The sequence below is a fragment of the Ambystoma mexicanum genome, chromosome 5q, assembly GCF_040938575.1.
Source record: "Ambystoma mexicanum isolate Mex_15411 chromosome 5q, UKY_AmexF1_1, whole genome shotgun sequence".
NCBI classification, from domain to species: domain Eukaryota; kingdom Metazoa; phylum Chordata; class Amphibia; order Caudata; family Ambystomatidae; genus Ambystoma; species Ambystoma mexicanum.
Genome location: NC_090933.1, coordinates 944,217,389 through 944,241,335, shown reverse-complemented (window position 1 = coordinate 944,241,335; position 23,947 = coordinate 944,217,389). Strand labels below are relative to the sequence as shown.

The 23,947-nt window shown below is 45.6% G+C and overlaps 1 protein-coding gene across 2 annotated transcripts in view; it reads left to right on the top strand.

Moving 5' to 3' along the window:
* The window catches only part of AZIN1 (antizyme inhibitor 1), a 1,159,916-nt gene that overhangs the window by 390,758 nt on the left and 745,211 nt on the right, over positions 1 to 23,947 (top strand). For both annotated transcript variants that reach the window (XM_069621462.1, XM_069621463.1), the window contains exon 5: positions 9,618 to 9,790. In XM_069621462.1, the coding sequence (XP_069477563.1) occupies positions 9,618 to 9,790 (173 nt within the window). The remainder of the gene's footprint in view (positions 1 to 9,617; positions 9,791 to 23,947) is intronic.

The following is a 23,947-nucleotide window of genomic DNA, read 5'->3' as shown; positions in this document are numbered from 1 at the left end:
ATGGTAGGAGATGGCTGTCTGGGAGGCATGATGACTCATCAGGAAAGACTCTGTATGCTTCCCTTTCATGTGGAGAAGACCCTAAAATTTCAAAGTTCCTGATGGCATGCTGTCATTATTCAAAACCCTCCAGTTGTAAAACCCTGAAACCCCTAAAAGGTGGGAGCCCTGAGAGAGGGGGAAACATCAGAAATTATTGGCAACATGGGACCTTTTCATAGACTTTGTTAAAGATGGGGAAGTGTGGTTCTTTAGACAACACCTAATGAGAACAATTTTGGACTGAAGCCGTCCAGAGGATTGAAGCAAAGGCGGGCTGATCGCCATAAGCAAGGATATCGACTATTAGGAAACATGAACAGACCATGGACAAAGCAATAAGCGAGGTGGAAATTGGAACCATTCCATTCGGGGGGTGGGTGGAGGGAAAATGGTGGGGAGGGAGTGGAGCTAAAGGTTACTTATTACCATTAAGCTGCATTATGGGAGTTAATGGGTATTCACAATCCTGATCAAAGTTATTATGCTAGGTTAAGTTACAGAAAGCCGAACCTGTGATAAACTACCGATTGGCAACACTGTTTGTTAAAAATTTTAATAAAATTTGTTTAAAATAAAACGTGAAACCCCTTCTTGTCCAACATCCTAGACAGACTACTGTAAATTCTTCATATATACATAACACCTGTGTTTAAGTAAATAAAGATGTAAAGCAGTGTAATAAAAAAAGGTTTAAAACTCTTTAAACTCCAACTACCCTAATTATAATTGTTGTTTTAATTGTTCGATTAAAGCCTCAAGTACTGAGAAGAGGAGTAAGGAGTCAATGTGGAATGCAAGTAACACCATGTTAAACGTGCAGACTAGTTGTCAGTCTAACAGTCAGCTGCGTGGGACATTTAAACCTGAGGAACACCACCAATTAAGGCAAGGAGAGCTGAAGAGCAAGCGAAGCAGGAAGTGGACCCAACAGCAAAAGCAGGCACACAGAAGAGCCATGCTGGAAGAGCCAGACACATGGAGGCAAGCTTTCTGGAGGAAGAGACAGGTCAAAGTTCAGCAGGTGCTTTGGTGGGACCGCAGGAAGGCAGACTGCTGCCGCAAGGCTTTAGGAGATGGAGTCCTGTGTGGCTGCTTACATTCCATTTGGAAGTAGTTGTGAAGCCGACATGGGAACCAAGCAAGTGTATGCATGACAGGGGACGCCTGCCCAGAGATGAAACTTTCTCAGCTACACGTTACACCGGTGAATCAGCCCAGAAAGGTTTGCGGTTCTGGGACTTGCTTGCAGACTAACAAACAATTGAATGACTATTTTGAATACACACGAAGTAGATTTGAAAGGCAAACATTGTACAAATCTCCTTATGTGAAATGTCAATTTGGGGAAAATTGGAACAAGCATTGCCAAAAGCCATGAAATAATAATGAAGAAGTTGGCAGACAGAACGTGAACAAATCTCCATCTATGAGATGTAAATATGGGGGAAGTTTGAACAAGTTTGACCTGAAGTCATGAGATATAAGCAGTGAAGTAGTGCAATTGTTATACTTGGAAGGAAAGCAAACATTGTAGGAAGACCTGGTGAAGGAATCCCATCGGGCAGTGTACCCTTTTTGGAGAGCTACCTGGCAGGAGAGTACACCATGAGATGTAAAGAATCAGTTGAGTATTTCCAAGCAGGGGAGTAAACGAAATAATTCTGGGAATAGTTGTGTGTAAGAGAAACTTTGTCATCTGAAGCAGTTGTTTAAAATTGACACTTTGCCATCCTGTAAAGTATTTTGCTAACCTCAAAGTGTCGTGGGAAAAAACATTTCTACTATTTCTGTGGAATAATTGTTTCGGAAAAGACACTTTAGTTATTCTACCCGAAAGAAGCCAGGCAAAGCGAACCCCCCCCCCCCCACCATGGATTCAAGAATTATTTGTCGAATTTCCATACTTGATTTGCATACACTTTATGAAAAATCTGAAACATTTATTTTGTACCTTTGATGGTTTCTTTAAGTGTTTGGGTCAGATATCCTTTGGACACAATGGCCTCATTACAAGTCCGGCGGTAACCCGCTGATGCTACCGGTGGTTTGCCGCCAGACTCATAATGTTTCCACCGCCTGAGATCCCAGTGCCACTATAGTGCCGGTATATCAGCCGCCGGAAAGTGTAAGTCCCCATTCCCATGGAGGCCTACAGGACTCCATGGGAATGGGGACACGGAAGCACTGTTGACAACGGTGCCATTGCTGACCCCTCATACCGCATTCTGCGAACAACGGTAACTGGGAGCTGTCAACACTCCCTGTCTTACAGGTTTTGGCCTCGTTAGACTGGTGCCTGGCCAACCACGGTACTTATGTGGTCACGCCACCACGTCGGATGACCCCTTGAACTCTGTCCTGATAACGGCTTTGCCATTGTCTACTTCGCTGTGCTTGGCATTCTTGACTTTTCTCAGCTCTTTGGGTTGCGCGGCTCAACTCCGTTCCGCCTCTCCACAATGTTCTGATGTCAGGGGTTTCCCCTGTACACCGTTCTCTCTCCCCCGTTCTGGTCTACCCGTCCCGCTTTCAAAGCAATTTCTTCTTAAGGGGGTTTTTCCCTTTTCCTTCAGGCGGTGTGCTGGATTCAACATTGCCTAAAGCCAAAGAGAATGGCAGTGTTTTTGATGGAAAGCAGTCCCATACATGCAGGTAAGTGTCCTGCATAGGGAGTTTCCCTTTGGGCATGGGAGTCGCGCTCAGTAGTCTATATTTCCGTACCGACCCGACAGAAACACGGCGGCAGTAACAAGAAGCGACATTTAGGTCCGGATTGCGCAGTACACCACTTTAGTGGGAGTCTGTTCGTGCAAGTTTGCAGCAGCTAAAGATTAAACTTAGCTGAGTTCTTATAGTCGGCAGTACTAACGTCTTCGGGATTTGAGCATTTGCACAGAGTAGTCGCTGTCTATTTAAAAGACCCGACACCAAACAGATTCTTGTGCCCAAAGGGAATATTCAGACCTTTGTGGACACGTCCCCCTTAAAGGCTCCACGGAGGGACTCCTTAGTACCACACTTCATCTTGCATGAAGACAAAGATTATCAGTTTAGTCTGGAACAGGCTGAAGTCAAAATTAGAGGCTGCTTTGTTTGTTTTCAATATAGTTTTTTTGTTGTTGGTTCCCCTGAAGAGGTCTACAGAGAATTAACATAATTTGTTTTTGTGTGATAGACGAAACATGTTGGGTTACATACACTGTTAAACAAACAGTGCTTAATATTGACATCAGGTAGAAATCGAGGTCCCCTAAAGGCAGATTTAGGGAGACTGAAAAGAAACAGATTTTTCTGGCTAGGTGTCCTCAGTGAAGAGGACGTGCCTATTGCTGCTAAACCAACTTATTATTGCACTTTATTAGCTAATTTGCACATTGTCCATTGCACTGAGAAATGATTGGTTGATAACACTACACTATTGGTTTTAGTTTTGTATAGGAAGGGTGTTTTATGAATATTTTATTTATGGTTTTATTTTAAATCGATTGTAAAATGAATTTTAGAATGTGTTATAAGCAAATGCGGTAGAGTTGTGCCTCTGAGAGTGGTGTTTTTCTAATATTTGTACTTTCACAATATACGTGTGTTTCTTGACAAAAATAGATGAAGACTGTGGTTCTTCAGGTTTTGATTGTCCATAGGCAGACAGAGGGCTGAACCAAACGGTTAAAAACTAGCCCGACCCAGTCTCTTCATAGTTTGATGTGTATGGGAGTCCTTTCCCATAAGGGGGAGTTACTCCCACTGATATCCCACTTGCTCGGACTCCTAGGGAGGGTCTTGCGGAGTGGGCTCACCTCCCAATTTAGGGTGCCGTGAGCAACATGTTTCTCCCAAGCTACACGTTGGAGAGCACTGCTTTACACCCTAGTCACTCTAGGGAAATGGGGGGGATGGGAGGGGGGCGACGGCAACAGCAAAGTAGACTTACCCTCCTGGCTCAGAGTTCTCCGGCTACCAGAGTTAGTGGTTTCAAACTGTGTTTTAGGCTTGTTCTTCTGCTCTTGTTGCTATATCGCAACGGTTGTCTAGACAGAAGAGATGCTTTGTTTCACAGGATTTAGTTTAGGTCTGTTGCAGTGCACAGGAATCTGTTCCAGACCGCTCCCAGTGGAAGTCCCAAACTAAGACAACTGAATAGTTCTGTGGAAGAGACTGCAACAGGACACCTCAGGGACACGAAGACCAGATCCAACGAAGGTCATTGATAGAAAAGATGTTCAGTTTGCTCCTTTCCCTCCGTAGAGTAATATGGTACCCCAGTCATTTTGCTTATTTTTTAATCCTGTCCTGACTTTTGGAAGTCGATAAAGCTTTTTGTTGACTCCCCTTCCCTGTTTTGCTAATTCGTTTGGGGAAACTGACTAGTACCGGAGATTCAGTACTGAAAGACTTTTTGCCTCTTTTGGAATTCTTGTATCTTGTATTTTTGTGAATGCACTCATAACTTTACAGAGAAGTGCAGTTAGGATGTATACAGGCTTATAATATTTTGCCTAATGGTTTTTTGGTTACTTTGATAATTTGCCTAAGGCAAGCTGGTGGCAGCTGTGATTTTTATTTTGCATGTAACTGTTTTTGTGTGCACTTTTGCATGTACCTTGAATGGCTACTAAAGATGCCTTGCACTGTAAAACGGCCGTACCATGAGATTTTGTTCTTTGGCTGCCTTGTCCTTTAGCCTGCTTCCTGCCTATCCAGTTCAGGAAATTCCACATATGGTAACCACTTTATCGGTTAAAGATGCTGCTTTCGCAGGCAGGCCACCTTCATGTGTGTGAGCCAGAGGAGGGGGCTGCGACTGTCTGGTCCAAGTCCCCATCCTCTGGCACCAGAGTCTGTTGCTGGACGAATGTGAGGACCAGTGTTTGTTCGGGATTTGACAGTCCCGGGCTGTTTGGATTTTTCAGATCCATACCATTGTTGGGCTTGGGCTAGCTCCCCGTCTATCTTTTTGAACCATCACCAACACAAGTGAACTGTAACTTACCTGCCAGACTCCCTTCAGGGGAGAAACATTGCAGCCCTTGTTACTTTTGGGTACAAGGCCCCCATTCTTTTTAGGGTTTGGACTTCTTAAATTAAGGAATTAGCTTGTGACCTGGTTCCATCATTTATTGCATTTAATCTACTTACCTGCTTGTTGAATAAGTGACATTAAATGCATTTATGAACCTATGGTGAATGTTTATATTTGTATCCTAGAGGTTTTGGTGATACTATCTGTGTGTCCAGAAGGCCTATAATAACTATTTTATACTTGCTCTACAAGTTGAATTATCGTTTTCCACACTGTGCAGACTCTTTGAGGGCCTCTTACACCACTCGCACTCCTGAGAGTAAACCTTGATGGCTCATCCACATACCTTATTTGGGTTTTGGCAAACCTCTGAGTTTCTTGTTCACAATAACTAGGATGGCCTCCTAAAATCTGTCCATCAGGGCCTATTCTAGAAAACCATTTTTAACAGTCCCATATAAATCTATGCAGGGAAAGGTGCAGAAAGAACTTCTTTCCTAACAATGCCCTATTTAAGGTTACCATGTGTTGCCACACTAAAAAAAGGACAGAGAGCTGTGAGGCATGGTCATGTTTGCATGCTCCCTGCCCTTTTGTTACATTTAATTTTAGTTGCTCCAATCCAGCCTCTGGTCTGGTTTCGTTCCTGGGGAGAGGGGATTGGGAGCCACCTCTCAAAATGATGGTGCAAAAGTGACAACAGGCTAGGAGTTCAATGAGAAACTTACAGAATTCGATTGTTTCTGAATTTTTCTGAACCTTGTGTGAGAAACCTGAAGGTGTCTCACCCTCTTGTCCCCGGGGAACTGTCATCCAGGTGGCCAGGACACAGCCATTTCTATTGGATATAGTTCCTGAGGGTGGACCAGTTGCCGGAGGATCACCTGGATGAGGGGTCTTAGGGGAGTGGAAGTGGGACACCGGATGTTGAGACGTTGTATGCCCTTCCCTGTTAACACCTTTACACCATCCTACCAGGCAGGATTCATAGGTATTCAACCCCACTTCCCCCTTTCCGACACAAACACTTTCTCACGGACAACTCACTGTGAGGGAAAACTAACACCCAAACTGTATACCTGACACATCCCAATACAATGGTCCGGCAATTACTGATCATTACACACACCTGACTTCCATCATACTTTCCCAAACGGATAAAAGGCGAAGCATGAAGGCACACACTCAGCGAGGCAAAGCACATCAGGAAGCAGCAGTTCCGAGATGGCATTTTAATACAATGCGAAAGACTGCAAGACCGAAGAGGACTGCAAGCAGGGAAGTGTCCTTGACCTTTTCACCGAAAACCATAACTTTCATGAGCCTTCGAGAATAGGAAACTTAAGACTGGAATCGAAGCTGGAGTGTCCTGCATTGTGTGTCGGAGGTACCCGGGGCTCTACCACGTTGATAGTCGAGGCAGGGAGAATAATTTTCCGACGTGGTACTGTTCTTGGCTCCTACAACAAAGCAACCCCAGTGAAGGCAGCACAGCCGATGAGTTGAGACTGATTCCAGCCCGGTCAGTGTGGAATCCAAGGTTACAAGCGTCAACATTGTACAAAGGAGATTGAAGAGAACAGTGCATGAAGCGCATGTGGCAAGTGATGCGAATATAATTAAATCAGCAGATGAGTGACTGAACTTTGAAGCTAAGACAGATACTGTAAACAGAGTGGTCCGGCACCACGTGGGTTCCCATTTGAAAGTCTCTTCTAGGTATGCAACCAAAAGGTGACAAATGTTAAAGGGAAGGAATTGTTGAAGGGAAGGAATTCATTAGAATTAGTCTAAATCTAACGTACACGGGAGAGGTCCTAGCTAAAAGATGGCAGGGAGAGCTGACTGCCACATTGTGCAATACATGTAAAAACCCAGAAAACCCATCTCTTAAACACCTCCTGATGGCTTGCGAGGGTACTTGGTGTCAAAACCATAAGGGATCGACCCCCTCTCCCGAACCACAGAAGCTGAATAGATCGACCCTCCCACCGTGGTTGGCACGGGCATCTGAATAGGAATATAACAGATAACCACGTGGCAGCCAACGGGGGGAAGACGGAGTTAGGGAAAGGGTGTGGATTGACAAAGGAAAGGAGGGGAGATAACATACAATTCACAATTCTTACGTACACTTTATCACCAGTCTGTATCCCTGATCCTGAACACCACCTACTACAGACTCGCAAGAACTCCTGAACATGCATATAAACGTAATTGCGTAACATAGTACATCAGCTTTGACATGAACACATATAAGCAGTAAGCGGTGTGACACAAACAAGGGAACTGCTCCCATATGAGATAGACATGAACACATGGCCCGAAGGGCAGGCAAGCAACGTAACATAAAGCGCAGCAAAATGAGGACAGAACTGTGCACTCAGCATTCAGAGAATGGTACCCATGGTCCGGGCTAGTTGCACAGTCATTTAGGTACTCCGAGCATGAAAACGTGAAGTCCCTGGAAAATATATATATATCTGAATACAATCACCCTTAAGGCAAAGGTCTATTGCCAATCATAGACCCAAGAGTGAGCGTAGCGTCCATGTACTACGTCTCTCGAAACTTAAACACTTCCAACAAGGAATGGAATTTGACACCCTCGTGGAATAAACATGTAACAGAAAACAGCACTTATCTTGTTGTCCGGGTGCCTCGTGAGCGCACCCAGACTTCCAGTAGTAGCGCCTTCAACCTCTGTGAACGAGACGTCCACTGCCGAGGAAACCACCAGTGCAGGAATCGTCACACCATGTAGCAAGGGTTCCGCGTGTTCAGTTACAAACCATGTCTCCACTCGAATTGCTCCCGCAGACCGAAGTGTGACTCCAAGCGAAATGACGATTTCTCCTGCATCCTTCCTCCGAGAGCGAAACGCCGTGACCGTCCGTGCTGTATAATCAATTGTCAGCACCCGTGCACAGGCGGCCGGCGGTTTAGTAAACGCCCCAATTACCTGCAGCTGGCTAGTGGCGGGAGTCTGGAACAACTTCATTCGCCCCCCCAAGCCTACTGGGTACTGTAGTTTTCTACTCATTTCCTCAGATATAGCCGTCTGGGCTTGCCCCAGTTCCTATTTGACACTTGGTCTGCTAGAGCTTCCCTCTTTGAGATTTGTAGCCAGTGAATAGATTATCATTTCTGAAATATTTTGGGATAGATTGATATCTGGGTATGATACAATGTTGACAACTGCTGTGGTACAGGTGTTAGAAAGATGTAACATCATACCCCGAAACTGGAGCGAATGCTCCAATTGAAAATAGGTGTAAGAATAGGAGAAAGGCCAGCACTAACAACTGAGATGGGACATTAGTGGTAAATTTGCCACTGGTGCATGATTCTCCTTTATCATTGCCAATAGGGTTCTTTTGAAGTGAATGTTTAATGAGTATAGTCCACTCTGTTCATTGATGTTATTAGAAATAAGGATTTATTGGCTTGGATGTTAGGTCTCTTGTTTTTTTTATTACTAATACCATATATGCATAGAGTTGGACCTCATATCAGTCTTTTTATCTGCTAGTTATTTTGTTTATTTTGTTTTGTTTCCAAGTCTTTATTTTATTCCATCTGGCTTGAATTCATGATTGCGGTTTATCATATACAGATGATGTATTTGGGTCCTTCTGTTTTTCTCTTTTTCTGTTTTTGTACAATGTATGTTTGTTTTGTAAAAGTTTGTGTTAAACGGATACAATTAAAAAAAAAAATTGTAAACTCGAAGTGGTCCTGCGACTTGGTCTAGCCAGACCTTGTGCACATATGAAAGTCTTCGATACTGTCTGAGGGAGATTCATTGTGTTAAAAAAGGATCTGGGCCCGGCTAAAGAGGATACACAGGGAACTAACATTGTACTAAAGAGATCTGAGCCTGACTGAGGGGAATCCGGGTGAATGAGTCTCTTGAAAGTGAATACTTTTAAAAATCTAAAGATGAAAAGAACTAGTCTGTTTTTTGGCTGCATCAGGCCCTCTGAATGAAGGGACTTTGAGAAGCAAAGAGACTTGCGTTCAGAAGGTCCTGATGGTAAGGATCAAATTGTATCCTCGTGTTGGAGAAGCCAGAGACAGTGCTACGCTCGAGTGAACCGCTTGTCCCGTGCTGAAAAGCTGGGGAAGATGGGCCAATGGCCTGAACATACTGATATATCATTTTTGAACACTTATTCATTTTTTCATAAACACTAACGCCCACACTATTTATATTTAGAGGTAAGGATTAGCAATATGTTTTTAGTATAGGCCCTTTTATTTTGACAAGACACCACTAGGACTGCATTATTATTTGATGGTTGTAGCTTTCTCCCCCCTGTAGATTTAGGATTAGATAGGCCTTTATAATGCATACCCTTGTTAAAGTTCAATAAGCACCCTTGAACTGTGGTCACTTGTGTCTGTCTTACTGTTGATACCATACCTTCCTTACACTTTTGATAGCCAACTTAATTACTATAGTTTGTGTGGAAACCATATTAGGAATTACTTATATATAATACTGGACTTGAAAGGTGTTCTGATCTGACAGTTGCATGTTGGTTTTCAATAGAATGAAATGACAACAGTCTTGGAACTGGGCATATCTCCGGAAACTGTTATATATTCAAATCCATGCAAGCAAGCCTCTCAAATAAAGTATGCAGCAAAAGTTGGGGTGAACGTCATGACGTGCGACAATGAAAGTGAGCTCAGGAAAATTGCTCGTAATCATCAACATGCAAAGTAAGTGCACCAATTAATATTTGTTTGAAAATTGCATCAATTGCATACTTTTGTTTTATTTGTGACCAATTAAAGTAAGCAATGATTGTTTGCAAAACAATACTATTGTTGACGTAAACCTTGTTAGATTTACTGAGGCAATGTTTTTGAACAGTGCCAAAATTGAGTCTGAAACGGATTTGACAATGTTGTAGCATACACAGAATAAAGTTGCAATAATGGTAGCTCGAGCAAAGGCCCAGCAATTGCTTTCAAAATGACGGCTAGAATGAATTCAAATTTTTTACTGAAATCCTGCAGGAATCTCTTACCGCCAAATTCATAAGAGGTTCAGATATTTGACGTTTTTTTCCTTCAGATGTCGCATTCTGAAATCCATGTGTTTTTATACTTGTTTGACATTTATTTTTATAATTCTCCTGGGACAATTGTTTTTCTTTGCAGTTTTTTTTTTGGTCACTGACTGGAAGCACTTGATTTAGGCCAGTGTGTCTTCATTTGTGGAAAGGTTGATGGACGAATGAGTCATTTGTATGATGCCTTACCTCCTTGTTCCAAGATCACTTGCAATCCTGGCAGTCACACCTCACCAAAAGTCAGCATTTGGTCGGGCTACATCAGTATCAATGCAAAAAAGATAGAATTATGGAATTTCTTTAGATTATGTGGTCTAAGACCACAGGCTGTGAAACCCTCAATTAAGAAACCTCTGACTCCCCCCTCATCGTCAGACAGTTCAGAAAATAAATGGTCTAATCTTCAAGAAACCCATCCACTTCACTCCCCTTTTGGCACTGTTCTTTTTTCCCTACTAACTGCAAATGTTAATATATATGTAGTCCGGTAGTAAATATTATGTATAAGGACTGGATCCAAAGCCCTTGTAATCTGTGAACGGAGGATAGCGCAGGGGCAAACGTGCTGGTCTCGGAAGTAAGACCACGCAGAGCAACAGAAGTACCAATCCCAGATTTGGGCTTAGTAACCAAACTCTGGTATTAATAGCATAAATAAAATAAATCTAATGCATGGTGCTAAATTGCATAGAGCAATTTAGCTCCCGCTTTTGTTTGGAGTGTAGCGATCCTGACACAGCTGCCACACGCTTTTGACTCGCCAGGCAAACTAGCGCCTTACCCTAGTCTCAGTCGTCTACGATACTTGGTTCTAATGCTGATCGGAAGAAATGCCTGCAGGAGTCGTCTTCTTATCCCATAGCCAGACTGGATGCAAATCAAAGCCCACCAATGGTAAGGATATGCACCATTCAAATAGCCAGCAGTGGTCCAATTAAGGACCAATGTGGTTTTCACTCATGCACCCGATTCCTCCTGCCCCCCATCTTTTTGGCACCACAGATGTTGAGTGGGACCAACAGTTCCCCCACTTCCTGGATCCACACGAAAATGCAATGAACTAGCCTGTGAAGACAGCAGCTTTTCCGGCAAATGCATGTCCATATAAGCGATTGCCTGACCTGAGAAGGCAGGAAGAAGGCACAGGTAGAATATGGCCAAAAGAAAAGCGAAGAATCTGGTGGCACAGCCATTTTAGGACACTGGCACACTAAAAATACTGCAGAAAGTGGTAAAAAAAAGTTTCTGCTGCCACCACTTTGTCTTTAGACACTGTGAAGGCATCATGTAGTAAGACAGACAACAGATTCACTTTTCTAAAATATAGATATCTCTCAAATGTCAGGATGGAGTAAGGCCTAACTTGCCCTATGCGAAGGTGGGATTTCCCTAATTAAAGAAACTAAGAATAGTCTGTCGTAATGTTTAACAAAAGTCTGTATGAGTCAAAACCCACGTTTTCCCTCGCAACTAAATCTATACAATGTGTTGGGATGTCAGCAACCAAAGAAATAGTGTTCAAAGTAAGGTTCTGATCTTTTCCCAGCTCACTGTTTGGATTCAGCTTCTTCCTCCGATTCAAAACCGTTCCACAAAAAGGTCTTGAAGATCCCTTCCTCAAGTTCCAACCAACCTTTGGGTTTCCTTCCCCAAGTTCAATACAGTTCAGTTAGTTCAACTTTGGCAGCTTTCAATATGAAAGGTATTCCTTTAGACTTCCCCACCGTTCACTTCCAGACTGACGAAATAAAACCACTTCAATCTCCTTGCTTTTCTTGGCTCACTTCAAGTCTGTCTAGGCGCAGTACCACACGGGTCACCCATCACAGGTCACACAACCGATAACCATTGGCACTTTAAAATGTTCACCGATTCTCATTGGACTACTTTGCCACGATGTTTCCTTTCTGCACTTGTGATATTAGTCCATTTGCAATCTTGTTTCTTCTTGGCTGTATCTTACATCTGCCAAAATGTGCCTCTCATGCACTTCATTTGCTGTCTTTACTCACTCCTTATCACCTTGCTTTCACACTAACTAGTGCGTTTTGTTTGCCTTTTGCATATTCCACCAATTCTCATTATTGCTTTTCACTTTCACATTGTTCATAATTAATTTTTCTTAAAAGTCACTATGTTCGTAAATACACACCACATTCCATTTGTGTAGTATTTTCATTTCACTTGTGCATAACTTTCCTTTAGTTCGCTATTCAGTATTTATCAGGCACTTGGTAGTTTTTTTCGATACTTGATGTCCATCAAGTCTCCAGACCAATCCATTATATGCTTTCACTTGTTCGGCCCTTTCTTCGGGCCATATTGAGCCCCTGTAGCGCCGCGGTACGAGTTACCTTCGGGTTCGGTGCGCAATATAAATAAGCAAGCAAACCAGTATGCTGCAGCTCCTCCGGGTGCTTGCGCTATCTTCTTCTGATTTTTCTCACTCTCCTCTCACAGTGGGAGCAGAGGCGAGCCACGCTCACCTTCTCTGGATGTTCTTGCGGCCATCTGCAGCAAAGTGGAAGATTCTGTGTCCTCCAGCTCCTGCTGGGGACACAGGGCCCGGAGCTCAGCAAGGCTCTGGACTGTCTTGCGGCTCTCCCCAAGCTTGACATTATTCGCCGCTCTCCTGGAGCCACTGGCGTCCTTTTCAATGGCTTCTCCTCCCCAGCCCGCTCCATGGTGCCCTGGTCCCCCCTGGCGGTCTCCCTCTAGTGTGGGTCACTCCCTTTTATATGCATCTGGAGTGCCAGAATGTTTTGGTGTTCGAATGGATTGTGTCCGCCAACATATTCCACATCTTGACATGTAATGTCCACAGTGAGAAAACCTTTGAGCAAACAGAGTTCCTCTTTTTTTGTATTGGGGGCTGTGGTGTTTGAGGAAGTTAGATAAGAGACAGAGGGACACCACTAGCTGCCCATCTCAACCACACACTAGGTGTAGAAGGCCTACTCGCAAAAGGACATTCAATATAATCATTTTATATACAGCCACAGGTACAATTTCAGAAAAGAAAAAGAACCATATTTTAATTTATATCTTTCAGACAGTGTACTCCTATAAAAACATATAAAACAAACTTTTAGATGCAAGATTTAACTTTAAGAGCTACACAGAAATCCGAGCAAAAAGAAATAGTTGTTTTTCAACTATTTCTACGGAAAAACGACAAACTATTCATAAGCAAGTTTTTCGTTATGTGGTGATAGTAGCAGTGACTTCAGACATGTACAAATATTTGCACAGAATGGAAGCATCTACACTAAAATGTTTCTGGGGCAAGGAACAGCACTTCTGTAATCTAAATTTAACTAGTGGGGTTCCGGGACCCGTCTTCAGGACGCAGAAGATTAGTGAAAACATTCAGCTTGAATTGATGCATAGAACTTGTGCATGATAGTTGAAACCTAAAATCAAAAGTGAGAGGGGGATAAGATATTTCTCTCAAAAGCCTGTGGAAAATCACAAAGTATATTGTGACAAATGGAGTAGGGAAACTACTAACCTTCTCTTCATTGCTTGCTGGTGTGGAGGGCAAGTTATTTAAGGCTTAAATGCGAATTGTCACATAAATTCGTCATCTGGATGAATCCATCATTTGTTCTAAAGAAAATAAAGCACAATGCATGTGGAACTTAAGTCTATCATTATCCATATTAGCGAGGCAGTTAAAGATGCTTTTTGAGACAGTATATTAGTTAAATGTCCGTTGTCGGATGAGTGTAGAACAGAAGTTCCTTTCGGTAATATTCTCATTCCTTTAGCGGGGTAGCAGTTATGGACTGCATGACCCATAATGCATCGTGTATCCTGTTGGAACACAGCGGAGGCATGGAATGTATATTGGTGACCTAACACGTAATAGGTCACGTCACCAATATCCATGTCAAGATGGTCACTCTTTCTCAAGTCCTCCAGGCCCTTCAAATTCAGGATTGGTTGATGTCTCTGGACCTCAAGGATGCTTACTTTCATGTGCGGATCCATCCTGCACACAGAGTACCGGTGGTTTGCGGCTGTCGATTTGCACTTTGTTTCGGGTTCTGCCTTTCGGATTGACCTCCGCCCTGAGGGTCTTCACCAAGCTCATGATGGTGGTGGCAGCGTACCTCAGGCGAGGGGGGCGGGGGAAATTCACGTCTACCCCTATTGTGGACGACTGGCTGATCCGGGCACACACTCCCGAGCTAGCCTTGTTCATCTCGGTATCACCTGCCGCACCCTCCACAGGCTGGGCTTCTCCCTGAATTTCAAGAAGTCGCATCCAACACCTTCCCAACAGCTCCAGTACATCGGGGCTGTGTTAGACACGTCCTTGGAAGTATTTGCCTCCCAAGGTAAGGGCTCATCACATTGTGTAGATGGTGGACAAATTTCAACATGCCCAGAGTCTCCCGGCTTTTGAATTCTTAAGGTTGCTGGGCCTCATGGCATCCTGCATTTTTCTGGTGCCAGAGGCCAGGCTGCGGATGAGATCCCTGCAGTGGGTCCTCAAGATGCAGTGGTCGCAGTTCTCCGGCAAGATGTCAGATCCTGTTCAGATTCCACTCTGTCTCCCAGGATCTTCTGTGGTGGGCCAACGAAGGGAACCTAATGAGGGGGGGGGGGGTTACAGTTTTGGTAACTGTGGTCGGAGGTGATGGTAGTGACGGATGCTTCCCTCACAGGATGGGGTGCTCATGCCAACGATTTTACAGCCAGCAGTCGTTGGTCTCCATCGGAGTCCAAACTCCACCTCAGTCTGTTAGATCTAAGGGCCATCAGGGTAGCCCTGAGGCTTTTCTGCCTTCTGTACGGGGGAAGAGTGTCCTGATCATGATGGACAACACCATGGCCTTGCATTACTTCAACAAAAAAGGGGGGGTAGGGTCACTCCCGTTGTGCAAAGAGGCAATGCAGATCTTGTTCTGGGCCATCCAGCAGGAAACTTTAATCTCAGCAGTTCATCTGGCTGGAGACGAAAATGCGGCGGCGGACGATCTGAGCAGGCAGAGCACGATCTCTCAAGAGTGGGAGTTGGCTCAGGAAATCCTTCAGGAGATCTTCGCACTTTGGGGAACCCCGCAAGCGGATCTCTTCGACACCAGTGTCAACCGGAAGTGCGAGAGATTCTGCTCAAGGGAATTTCCTCCAAGAGGAGCCTTAGGAGATGCGTTTGTGGTGGATTGGTTATTCCCACATTTGCATGCGTTTCCTCCAGTCCCCGTCATTCCTCAAGTGTTGCGGAGGTTACGGAGGTTTGGCTCCCACATGATCCTCATTGCTCCAGATTGCTCAGGTTCTCCATCCAGAGGTCAAGACTCTCAACCTTCACTCTTGGTATCTGACAGGTTGAGGTATAGGGATTGGGACTGGAGGTGCTGCTTTCGGCCAGGCGGCCTGCAACTAAATCCCTGTACTGTAGCCGTATGTTCTGCGACTGGTGCAGACATCACTATGTTGATCCTTTTCAGTGCTCCATTTGTTTTGTTTTGTCTTTCTTGGTTTCTTTGGCCCACATGGGCCTTCAAGTGGGTACTATTAAAGGTTACCTGGCGGCGCTGTCTATTTTTAAGCAATCGTCCAGAGAATGTTCTTACTTTAAGGTGCCTTTGATTTCTGTTTCTTAAAGGACTGACTAATGTATTCCTGCTGTCCCCTTTCTAGGTGCCGGTTTGGGATTTGAATTTGGCTTTGAAATTTCTCATGGGTGCTCCATTTGAACCTTTGCACTCTTGTCCTTTGAGATTACTGCCCTTCAAGACTGTGTTCTTGGTTGCGGTTACTTCCGCTGGCAGAGTGAGTGAATTGCAGGCACTTTCATCTCATCCACCCTTTACTTACTGTCTTTCACAAGGACAGGGTTGTACTGAGAGTACGTCCATCTTTTTTCTACCTAAAGGTAGTATCTGAATATCATTTGAGTCAAAAGGTGGTTCTTCCATCTTCCTACCCTCCTCCTCATCCTGGTAAGGAAGAGGAGCGGCTCCATCGGTTGGATCCTAGGAGAGCTCAGAGCTTCTACATTTCTAGGATCAGAGTGGATGATCAACTCTTTGTAGGATATGCTGGACACCGTTTGGGCCAGGCTGTTACCAAACAGACCTTGTCCAGGTGGATTATCCTCACCATTACGGAGTGTTACCGATTGGCGGTTAAGGACTCTCCTGAAGGGTTGCGAGCTCATTCCACTAGGGGAGTGGCTACTTCCACAGCCCTACAGCAGGTAGGGTTCCTATTAGGAATATTTGTGATGCAGCCACATGGGCTTCAATCCGCACCTTTAACTCTCTGGATACCATCCATGGTCAGGATATGGCCTTTGGTAAGGCGGTTCTTTATTCTGCAATCTGATTGGATACTTTAAATTATTTGTCCCTCCTCCATTTACTGGTACTGCTTTGGGAGTCTGTCAAAGATCTGGAATACATTGGAGGACAATCCATTCGAAGAACAAGTTACTTACCAACTGGTAACAGTCTTTCGACTGGATGTTCCACCAACGTAATCCACATCGCCCTCCCGGCCTGTCCCTCAGGAGAATCTCCTATGCAATTGCAGCTTCCGTTTCCGCAAGGTTAAGTTTAGTCAATCTGGGATGAGACTGGTGCCACACGTTCTGTGGGAGTAAACTTAAACTGAGGCTACGGGCGCCGTGCGTCCTATTTATAACATCCGGTGATGTCGCCCTCGACGGAGGCCTTTGAGGGACATTGACCCGATGCCATCGATGCAGGACGCCCTCTGCTGTAAAAGTTTCCGACGTGCACAGCTGTGGACATTACATGTCAAAGATGTGGGATACGTTGGAGGACAATCCAGTCGAAAGAACGTTACCGGTTGGTAAGTAACTTGTTCTTCTGGTGCTCTGGAAACAGGAACCGGGCCATGGCCCACCCCTTCCTTTGAAGTCTGGTGAAGTGAATAAAGGTCAGTGGGTCGGAAATCTGCAGCGCAGATGAGAAGCCCTGCAAGAGCATGGACCCGCCTCCAGGTAAGATTCGCCCTTGGCGACTGTCCCCCGGACTGCCTAATTGTGCAAGACCAAGACTGCCCTGGAATTATGTTGGGGGAGGATCTCATGAGTAGGAGTGTAAATGAAAGAATATCGAATTGTCAGTTGGAAGCCTTGATTCAATCCTTGCCTGAATTGGATAAACCGGGACGGAGGGTTGAAGAAATCAACTCTCGAGCAATCCAAGGGGGGGGGGGGGCTCCTTATGTGACGCAACCTCTCCCCTAATGCTGAGCCTGCCTCAATAGATATGGGAGGCGGGATGTTCGTTGCTGTACAAGCAGGTCTCTCGGGACTCAGGGGGCGGAGAGCTGGGCAACTAATTGTACTCAAGAGCAGGATCCCACAATGCTCACGGAGGGGGAGGGTCTAATGGATCCTGAAGGTGGGGGCTGTACTAAATTATGAGATACTGAACGGAATGAGCTTGAGAGGGGAAGGGAAGAGCTAGAATCCATAAAGCTAAGCCAGGCGGACTGGCCGCCAAACAAAATATTTAAAATTCTGAATTGACGGCTCAGCTAGCCAAAGAACTAATAGATCTGACCGAGAACATTTCCTGTAAAAAAAAGGAAAGCCTGGCAACTATCCAGAATCGGCTGACTGCATTAGAACAGGACATGTCATATGCTGATTTGAGCACGGAATACACCGCTTTCTCTACCTCTTGCAATCTTGCCTTGGGCTTAGGACCTCTTGCTCCTCCTAGAGTGAAATTAACTACCACACAAACTGGAGTTCCTCCTACTCCTGCCAATGCTGAGCAGAGGAGTGATGGGAGATGTGGGAGTGTGGATGGACAGAGGTGTGATGTAAGCGGATATTCCAAATAAAAACAATGCTGCATTTATGCCGCCACCAGCTATGCAAGATCTGCCATTGCAAAGGAGATCCTCCACTATTAGTTCCTCCTGCTGATCAAAGACGAGCTCACATACCTATTCTTGGCTTAATTATGAAGACAGGAAAAAGGGAGTTTAGATCTTCAAATGAAGATCTAGGCCATATTCAACAGACGTTGATGGCAGCTCTCACTGTCTCTTTCCCCCTTAACCAAATTATATGAATAGATCCATTGTGCCCTACAAGACCACTCCACCCTAATTGCAATGTTCCAGACCAAAATCAATAGCTTAGATTTTGTTGCAGAGGTGGAAGACAGACTGAAGAAGCTGAAGCCTCTCTTCAAAGGCAGAACCATCTATGACATGGCTAGGCGAGAGTCCACTGATAAGACGTTCATAATGGATGCAATCTTGGAGGGGTGTGGGGATGACGATGCAATGGAAAGAAGAGCTGGCAGGGAATGTTGATAAACAAAGAGTGAAGTCCCCCAATTTGAATCCCCCTGTGCAAGCTAGTCACAGTGAAGAATTGGAGGTGGTGGAAGTGTCCGCTGCCTTAAAACCCCCTCTGCCTCACCAATCCAAGGCGCAGTAAAAGAGACAAACATGTTCTCTATATTTAAACCGGGCCCCATGCAGGAGGCGCTGGTGGTGCTTAGCAGAGCTCGAAAAGCTGAAGGGAAACCGGAGGGAAAAACAAAAATATTCCAAGAAAAAGGAAATCTAACATCTCAAGAGCCTTTCTAAGAAATCTAAGGACTTGTCTTTCCCTTGATATGAGACAATCATCAAAACGCCAGAGAAAGGAGTTGCTACTGCCACAAGAAGCATCTCAACGGATAGAGCCTGTCCCAGCTACCATTGACTTGAGAAACAATGGAGTGGAGGAGAATAATGAATCTACTACAGAAACATGTGTAAGTGACATACTAGAAATAATGGATCGAGAGGAAGAAGATGAGTGGAACAATGTAAGCAGATCTGACTGGGCTGGAATTGAAAGACACGTCAGTCAATCTGCCCTAAGCAACAAGGGCACCAAAATAGTAAACCCATGGCTAATGGAAAGCAAATTCTTGCCACACAAAATAATCAGCCGTTTTAAAACAATGGAGGGGGGGGGGGGAGACTAGCATTGGGAGAACTGCAAGGGAAGTTGATCAAACTAATGTAAAGCCTGATGATAAGCCCCGTTTGAAATGGCGCCAGAAACGCAGCAGAGAGTTAGAAAGCAGACTAACTCCGAACAGAAGGTATAAAAAAAATCGAAAGTTTACCTGGAGAGCATTATAATGGGCCCTAGTGCCCCTATTCTGAATCGCCAGAATGTTATGAAACTCCTACAATATATACCTTCGCTTAGACACATAACCACTGAAGACATCAGGGTGGTAAAATTCATGGTAGAGAGAAAAATAGATTGGGTGATTCTCCACCTAGACCTGTCAACTAAGAAAAACCTGTTAGCTCAGAGTGATACATTACCACCCTTGGGCTATGAACTTAGTGGTCATCAGGAGAGGATCAAAGTAGGTAGGGCCGAGTACTAGAACACTAATCCAGCTGAGCAGCATATCAAGAAAACCTCAATGAGCAATAAAAGAAATCCTGAGAGTAATAGAAATCCGGTTGAGGAGCGAACTCAAAAGAAAAAGCAAGGGACCACTAGGGTCTGCGGGAGAAGATGGTCGTGTAGGCACGTAGCTCCCTTTCTTTTCAGCAAAACAGCGATGATACAGAGCACTTTCACCTAATAAAGGCAAATCAAAAGGGGCCTGGAAGCTTGAGCCGGCAACGGGGAACCTGGGGGACCAACGACGGAGAGAAAGTGAATTACCAGGTGGGAACTGAGGTGTGCGAAGGCGGTGAGGCCCTCTGATGGGAGCTGCGTTGCGGCCCGAAGCCTGACAGACACCGCTGCGTGGACAGGCCGTGCTCGGCTCCGGATGGCTTGTGCATGCAGCGACTGCAGAAAGGAGTGGCAGGGTGCCCTGGCGGAAAAGTGAGAGCCAGCCGTGTGCGTGCCCCGCGTGCCGACAAGCAAGAAAGGTGCCCACGCAGTGATTCAGAAGGACGCGCCATTTGGAGGCGCGCCGAGAGGAAGACTGTACAGTGCAGCGGTCTGGTAGGAGGAGACGTTGAAGCGACTGCAACGCAGATGAGACAGCTCAGCAGCAGGGAAGGTGCGTGCTGCCCCAGCGGGTGTGGAGAGGCCCCCCCCCCCCGGCGTGGAGCGGAAGGCAACTACAGAAGAAGGAACATGAGAGGAGAACCGAGAAACCAGATGGGCACGGGAACGAAGCGGCGCAATACCCAAGGTACAGCCAGACCTCCCTACCCCTCCAGCCCCGCTAACTGTGCAGGGAACGAGGGAGAGGGGAGTGGGGAAGCCAGAGTGAAATGTAATGTGCTGCGGAGACGCCCCGACTCTAGTGGGGACAGCACTCCCGCAGGGGAGTACAGAACATAGTAGGGGGGATGGCGGTGCGCTTCCCAAGGACTGCAACAAGTAAAGGAGGTGCAACATAAGTGTGTCGCAGAAATGTCAGCCTTCAGCGGCCCCCGGCAGAGTATGTTGACAAGAGGAGAGTACAGGAGCCCTCCAGTGAGATAGAGCTGCAGCTGACACAGCAGTCCAAAGGAGACAAACTGGAGCAAAAGCCTGCCTATGCAGAAGAAACCAGGAAGGTAGAAAAGAGCTGGCAGAGACATGGCAGGTGGTAAGAGGCTTCCCGCTTGTGCCACCAGGCTCTGGGAAGACTGATCAGCAACAGGGCACGTAGAAAGGAGGAGGAGGAACCCAGATATGCATGCAGGGAGATTAAAGGGGAACGGAACCCACAGGACTGAGGTGGATGCAACTAAACCAGAGGCCAGGAGACAGTGGTGAAGAGTACTGGGACAGTGAGCAGAAGGGAGCCAAATCCAACTCTGGTGCCAAACCCTGCGGCCTGTTCAGAACGTCCAAACAATGGGGAAGTAAATTTGGGTGCCCATCGCTGGCAGCCACCCAGCACTACTGGTTGATGCACAAGAAGGATAGGTTGATGCACAAGGATAGGGACCCGGCCGAGATGGATTATGGGCCGTAAATAAGTGCGCAAGACACAGCCACTGCACAGCCAAAAGTGGCATACGGGAGTACTCCAACGAAACGGAGAGAAGAGGAGGAGGAGGAGGAGGAGGAGGCGGCAGCACACTGGAGAGAAGGTGAAAGAAGGTACAGGCGCTGAGGGAAGAGAAGGGGGACTGCTGAAATTGGCGCAGGGTGAAAGAGTACAGGGCTACGACCCAGAGAGAGGAGTAGACCGATCAGAAGTCAATGGTGACGGCTGGGCGAGCAGGAAGGAAGAGGAAAAGGCATTGACGGAAGGAAGGGAGGGTTCCAAGAACTGAGGGGGAAAAAGGGGCACCCAGATCAGGGGCAAGATGAAGATGGACGGCACGAAGCCACAACCAGGGAAGCAAGGAGGGCCAACAAGGAAGGTCCCCTGTGGTGAAAATGATGGAGATGGAAATGTCCTTGTTCTCGACGAAGGAAGATTCTGGGCATATCCTGGCGGAAAACAAGGCCCCCAGGGGAGATCTACAAGCCTCACTGGCCGACCTGTCTGGCAGGATGGCCACAGTTAAAAGCAAAGTGGAGGGGCTTGAACACAACCAACTCAACTCAGACTTGATGGAGATGAGCCTGGGCGTCGGGCTGACTGAGCTGGAGCTTTGGGAAGAAGTAGAGCTGCTCAAAATGGATGATTTAGAAAATGGAGAGAGGCGCAATAACATAAGGATACTAGGGTTGAAAGAAACTCTGAGGCAGGTAGAGGAGAAAGTACAGGCTCTGGTGCACCATCTCTTCAAAGCAGAAGTAGGGAAAACAGTGCAACTTGAAAGAGCACTCAGGAGGTAAACCCTAAGGAGGTGGCGCCCACTCCATAGTGGCAAAATTCCTGCTCTACAAAGACAAAACTGATGTCTTGAACAAGGCTAAGCAACAAAGGAAATTGGACTGTGAAAACTCAAAAGTTACGATTTATCAAGATCTTTCAAACCCCACACTACAGGCTCAGAGACTAGAGACCTCTCACTAAGTGGTTGTGAGAAAAAGGTATCTGGTACAGATTGATCTATCCTGTCTCCCTGCAATTTGAGGTGGAAGCGGTGGACTACTGCATAACCTTGGAAGAGCAAGCGGAGCAGGCCTTATGTCATCTCAGAGCGGAAACCGACACCGCATCGAGGAGCCCCCAAGGGCCGCCCACCAGTAGGGAACAGGCAAGACCTGCAGCTGACCAGCAGAAGAAGAAAAGAGGGCAAACGGGGAGAGAATACATGCAACTGAACGGACTGTCCCCCACAAGACGCCCGTGCCACCGGAACAGCTGGAACAAGACTCTAGGGAAAAGAATGTGTGAAAGCTGGTGAGAGACCATAATGAGGTTGAAAAGTAAAGGTATGAAAATGGATTGCTAGAGGGGAGGTAATGGACTCCGCACCAAAGTGGGCCTCTGTGGGAGAGGGCATCTCAAGGACTCTTATTCAACAAAACACGTTAATGTTATAAATAGTTACAAAGTTCAGAAGGGGTTTTCGTAATGGGTCTGGCCCTAGGGAAGATGACATGGACCCAACAAACATTGTCCAAATAACTGAACAAGGCCGTGGCTGAGGCCAGTATTATTACTTAGTAGTCTGAGCGTTAATGGCTTAATTGCGTTTGTAAATGTGTTACTGGTAAAATGAAATTGTCTTAAGTGTGCCTTCAACCACATCTGCAAGTACTGACAGTCAACGATTTTAGTTTGTTCTTAGGTATTGGGTGGGCATTCTTAAACCCACATGCACACTGCAAAAAAAAAAGAATGCAGTACAACACTCCTAGGATTTATTAGAAGAGGGCTATATGGCTTACTAAACCTAAATATGTTCACTCCGTATGGGCTTATGTGCGCTGCTGATTTAAGAACGGCTCTCTAAGTTGTTCATCCAAGTCAGGAGTGTCTCCAGCGGACATTATTGCTGTGGGCATCAAATGTCCAAAAATAGAAACTGATTTGTCCAATTGGACAAAAAAAAGTATGCGCTTTCCATTGCTGAAATGTTCTTGTGCCTTTGAAATGTGCTGGGCTTGCACTTCATTACGAGAGGCCAGAGAATACCTTTTTCATGTGTGTATATATACACACATCGAGGTGCAGGCGCACAACACCATTGGGCTAACTGTGCTTCAGTGCCCATCCCCTTACCCCCTCCTTGAAATATGACTTGATGGGTGGGACATCCGCACTTGCTTTTTGTTTGGCACTGACAAAAGCCTTTCTTGAAAGTGGTGGCGTAAAGTTTTACTGTGTTCTTGCAGAAAAACGTATTTGCCCAAAGGCAGCCCAACTTTAAACCTGCTAGTTTTAAGAAAGGCTTCCATTACCTCTCTGCCTTTTGAAAAATGAAATTCACACATCGGCCCCTCCCCGTGATACGAGCTAAAATATAACAATGTTATTTATTCATTAATATTTATATACCACGCAGCAGCCCGGAGGCATCGTGGCACTGTTACATATAGAGTGAAAGCTGGTTACAGAAGAAGGCATACTTGGTTACATGACAGTGTTAGGAAATACAGCTTCTACATATGCACGCAATGAAGCAATAAAAACATTTCTGTGTTTACACCTGGAAAAACAGTTGTCCGCGATTTTTTTTTAAAGGGGCAAACGGGAAAACACTGAAACACAGATTCTGAAAATGTTTGGAAACACTGGAAAAACACCCCAGAAGTAAAAAAAATAAAAATAAACCCCTAAAACAGGAAACCTTGAACATATTAAGGGAGAGCCGGGAGGCCAGGCGATAAGTTTGGATGCAGAAAAGGCTTTTGACTGGGGCTTTCTCTTTGCTATATTGCAGAAGATAGGGTTGGGGGTTAGAATGTTTTGTGCAAGTGGGGCAATCTGCTGAG